Below are 5,154 nucleotides of genomic sequence, written 5' to 3'. Positions count from 1 at the left end.
TAGTATAAAAGAAAATTTTGTTATTTTTTTTATTTTATCATTATTTATAATATTAAAAATAAAAGGTGTATAAGAAGAGAGAGATATATAAAGAGTATATAAAACATTCTTCTTAATAAATAGTTTTGAAGTTTGAAAAATTAAATTAGTATATGACATTATCTTTTGATTTCAGGTTACATAGTACATTATTTTATTTTAGAACAAGAGCTACTTGTTATTTTGTCCCCCCTAATTGCTAGTTCAATTCATTTCTCTTTCTTTGTCTTTTGAATGAAAGAAGCAACACCTACAACTACATCATGCAAATAAATGATAATAATGAAAATCTTAATTATGAAAGATTTATTTATTTATTCCATCACATAAAAAATGTGATGAGATTATAGATCAATGGCGCCTTTGTATGGTTAGCTTCAAGCCATGTGCCATTGACAAAATAGTCATCATTCTATAATTAACTTGGTGACCAGCCACCAAATTAAACTTATAAAATCTGCACAAAATAGCCATCACCATCCTCATTTGTAGGTATGCTGAGTCCTTCCCAAGGCATATCCTTGGCCCTCCCTGAAAAATCCACACTTAAAATATTATTTATGTCTTTCTACTTAAAAAAAAGAAAAAGTAAAACTTTGATAATTTTTTGTTAGATTACTCAAGTCAATTTTTTTTTCATGAAAACCTACTTTATTTAGATTGAATTTTTAAATTTGTGTCTCGTTGCTTAAATTCGTAGTTAATCATATTTCGTAATAATTGCAGTTGATAGTCGAATTCTATTTTTTTAATTATTTTTTTATCCATAATAATGTAAAAAGAAAGACTCTAAATTGGTAAAAAATAGTAACATCTTTGTCTTATGATTAGTTAGGTAGCGTTTGTTTTGAGGTATTGGGATAGAGATTGGAAGATTAAGATTCAATATCATGTTTGTTGGCTCAGAGACTGGTACTAAAATTTTTGTCTCTGTTTCCAAAATTTTAGTACTTCCAAAAAATGGGGACACAAAGAACTGAAATTTTTAGAAAAAGAGACTGAAACTTTAATAATATTTTATACCTAAAATACTCTCATTTCAATTAATTAATTTCAATTTTACCCTTTATGCAAATTAAACTAGAGCTTTATTCTTGTTTCAATTTCAGTCTCCCACTTTACACCAAATAGAATACTGAGATTTATTTCAGTCTCTGTCTCTCTCTGTCTCTTAGTCTCAGTCTTTCAGTCTCTGTCTCTCCACCAAACACTACCTTAGTTCTATTTTTATAAGATACAAAACTCATGAAATAGATCCCATATTTGAATAATTAATTCATCACATAAGTGTAATTCTAAGTAAAAATTTGATGGGTGATGAAGTTACCTGAAAAGCAGTGAATTTGAATGGAGATTCATGTTGGAGAACACCATCTTTGAACCATCTTTCAGGTATGAATGAAGGTGCATCAGGTCCCCAATTATATTCCATTCTTCCCATAGAGTATGGAACATATGTTACCATTCCCCCTGCTTTTATTTTTGTTCCATCTGGTAACACATCATCCTCTAACACTCCCTTAGGATCCTACATTCAACCATTGATATATCATACAAGAAATTAAGGCTGCACTGAAAATAAATCGAATTTATGGTTTTAGATGGCAAAGTATATCACGTTCTGCCATCGCAATATATTTATATTTTAAATTGTAACTGCAATTTAAAACCGTCGTTAATAATAGACTATATCCTGTTCCAGACACATTAAAGTAACATTTTAAAGGTTGGACATAAATTTCTAGTAGGAAGAAGGTAAGAAGTAGTTAGTGAGGGTGATTCTTTGCGGCTATTTAGAAAGTTTGGCTGAAAAGAAATAAAAGAATATTATAAAATAAAAAATCAAGTATTGTGAAAATTATAGGTACTATTTAGTGGAAAGACAAAAAGACTAAGATTGAGAGACAGAAACTAAGAGACAGATATTGCAATAAATCTCAGTATTCTATTTGGTGTAAAATGGGAGATAGAAATTGAAACAAGAATGAAACTAATTTAATTTGCGTAAAGGGTAAAATTGGAATTAATTAATTGAAATGAGGGTATTTTAGGTATAAAATATTATTAAAATTTCCTTCTCCATCTCTAAAAATTTTAGTTCTCCGTGTTTCTATTTTTTGGAGATACTGAAATACTGAAATTTTGAAAAAAAATTTAGTACCAATCTCTGAACCAACAAATATAATACTGATGAGTCTCCGTCTCTCAATCTCTGTCTCAGTACCTCAAAACAAACGCTAGTAGAATCATGTAAATTTCTTTTATTGTTGATGGTAACGTAAGAAATAACAACGGATTAAATTTATTTTTTAGTTTTATTTATTTGTTTGTTTATATTCTTTCTCTCCACTATATTGTGTCGAGTTTTCTTGTTAAAAAAAATACAAGAGATGCATACGTATGTACATATATATATACATACATACCTGAGGAACTGCTGGATACAATCTTAGTGTCTCTGTGATGACTGCATGCAAATAATGCAATCTCTCTAATGAATCTTTATTCAAAAACTTTGAAAATTGCTCCACTCTTTGATTGAATGATTCAGAGTCTCCAATGTCACATTGATTCAGAGTAACACCTTCATCTTTTGCTCTGTTCTCCTCAAATGTCTTGAGCTCCAAGTAAAGTCTGTCAGCAACATGAGAATGTGTCATCACCATGTATATCGCCCACGACAGAGTTGTCGCCGTCGTGTCTCGGCCGGCGATCACAAAGTTCAACACAACATCTCTTAGACTCTTGTCTGTGGCATTATTTCCCTCTAGCTCTATAAATCTTGATAATATATCATGCTTTATCTGATTTCAACAAGAAAAAAAAATGAAAACCAATTTATCACACTTTAATGATGTATTAAAATTGTTATGATTTAAGATTTTTAGAGAAATAAAGTATTATGATTTTTCGAAAACTTGTAATATAACCTATGATGCACGGACACTGACACAGACACGGGACACGACACGACACGGGACATGCCGACACGCGAATTTTAAAATCTTACATGACACGGGGATACGTATATATATAAAATATAAAGTATTTTTTAGATAAATTGTAATGATATTTTGATATTTTATTGATATTAAAATATAAATTAAAATTTTTAATTATTTTTAATGTCTTATTTTAATTATATCAAGTATTTAAAATATTTTTTGTTTTAATAAATAATAATATATACTATATCTAAATTTATTTTAAGAATATATGTTAAAAATAAGACTGGACACGCGGACACGTGATGGTATTTAGGTGTGTCCAAGCATGTCCAGAGAAGAATTTTTTATTTTTTATTAAGACACAGTTGGACACAAAAGACACATGTGTCGGACGAGTGTCGTGTCCGAAATATGTCCGACACGCGGACACGACATTTTTTAGGGACTAATTTGTTATTATTCGATGTTTCGAGGACTAATTTGTATAAATATATACCTTACTTTGTTGTCCATTGTTTTTAGAAAGCTCTATCTCTGCTTTCCTTCTCCGAATGACATTGTAAGTGAAATCATCAATGGCTTTCATGCTTCTTTCAAGTTGTGCTTCTGAACCAATGTTTAGAAACTTCTTGATTCGCCATAGCGGATCGATGAAGCGAAGTGTGACAATGGTGTTTGCAGTGTCAAAGGCTTGAGCAAAAGAATTTTCTGGTAAATTTGGAGCCAAGGTTCCAATTTCCACACCAAATCCAACCTTACATATTGAGTCTAAAGTCATTCTCATCAACAACTCCTACAAAATTGGAAATTGATGTTTGTATTTTGGCTTAGATTTAAAAATATTTGTATTCAAAACATTTTTTTAGATTGAATACCCAATTTGGTTTCAAACTACTATTTTTCTTGGCCAACTTGGTCCCTAATTAAAATAAAATAACAATTTGGTTTTTAACCATGAAAAATGCCCATTTTTTTTAGAAAAGAACAAATCGATCATTGACTTTTTGGTCCATAAACATTTAAGTCTTTGAAGATTTAAAAATACATTGAAGTCTTTAACATCTTCAAAATCTGGACATATTGATCCCTAAATCTAATTTGTTCAATTTTAAAAACTCTCACGTGTACATCCGTATCAACCAAGTCTGTACAACGAGAGTCATGTTTGATTTTTCCATTGAGTCTGACTGACCCAAGTGAACATGAGGAATCAATATGTCTAAGTTTTGAAATGGTCAAGAACTTAAATGTCCATCGGATCAAAAGGTCAAGGACATATTTGTCCTTTTCTTTTTTTTTATAAGATTTAATTACTTTGTCGGTCCCATAATTTTTACTGAATTTTTGGTTTTTTTTTACGAAGACTCAAACCCGCGACCTCTTAAATTAGTATGGGGAGACTATGTCATTTGAGTAATAACTCATTGGCACCGAATTTTCAATTAGGTTCCTATAGTTTTTTCTTTTTAATTGGGTCCCTATACCATATCAGATTTTGTAATTAAGTTCATGTTAACAAAAACATTGAAATTAATGGAATATTCTATTAAATAAAACAAATATACCTAACACTTGACTGAATATTCTATTTTGTTTAATAGAATATTCAGTTGATTTCAATGTTTTTGTGACAACAGAAACTTAATTACAAAATCTAATATAATACATGGACCGAATTAAAAAAATAAAAAATATAAGGATCTAATTGAAAATTCGACGAAATTATAGGACCAGCGAAGAAATTAAACCTTTAATAAATAAGGATTGAATTATAATTTACTTTGGTTAGAGAACGAATTGTCCATCAAAATCAAAACAAAAAATGAAGAGTAAAAGTAAAATCATAAAAATAAGACCATCAATTAATGAATGTAAATATTTGTAGGCACCTGCATATCTATTTCTTTGTTGAGGAAAGAAGCTTGGGAGAGAATTGTAGATAATTTTAAGGCATACTCTCTGAAAACTTTTGTACTGAAATCCCTCAAATTTCTTGATGCAAACTCTAAGCTTGCTGTCTTTCTCTGTTTCCTCCAAAGTTCACCATCAACATTAAATATCCCATCTCCAAGCAATACCTCCATATAAGAATGATACACTTCACCCTGCATTATTTTAAGAGCATAATAATAGAATTTTTTTTTTAATTTTTTATGTAGTTAGTGAC

General features: G+C 29.7%; 1 protein-coding gene across 1 annotated transcript in view; it reads right to left on the bottom strand.

Moving 5' to 3' along the window:
- The window catches only part of LOC107621191 (cytochrome P450 704B1), a 6,238-nt gene continuing 1,207 nt past the window's right edge, over window positions 124-5,154 (bottom strand). Inside the window, exons 2-6 of the mRNA XM_016323225.2 lie at window positions 4,877-5,092; window positions 3,484-3,780; window positions 2,466-2,843; window positions 1,367-1,567; window positions 124-570 (exon numbers count right to left, since the gene is read on the bottom strand). Coding sequence (XP_016178711.2) covers window positions 391-570; window positions 1,367-1,567; window positions 2,466-2,843; window positions 3,484-3,780; window positions 4,877-5,092 — 1,272 coding nt within the window. The 3' untranslated portion in view covers window positions 124-390. The remainder of the gene's footprint in view (window positions 571-1,366; window positions 1,568-2,465; window positions 2,844-3,483; window positions 3,781-4,876; window positions 5,093-5,154) is intronic.

The sequence above is a fragment of the Arachis ipaensis genome, chromosome B10 (assembly GCF_000816755.2).
Source record: "Arachis ipaensis cultivar K30076 chromosome B10, Araip1.1, whole genome shotgun sequence".
Classification (NCBI taxonomy): Eukaryota; Viridiplantae; Streptophyta; class Magnoliopsida; order Fabales; family Fabaceae; genus Arachis; species Arachis ipaensis.
The sequence above is the reverse complement of the archived record's forward strand: the minus strand, read 5'-3'. Positions and strand labels throughout refer to the sequence as shown.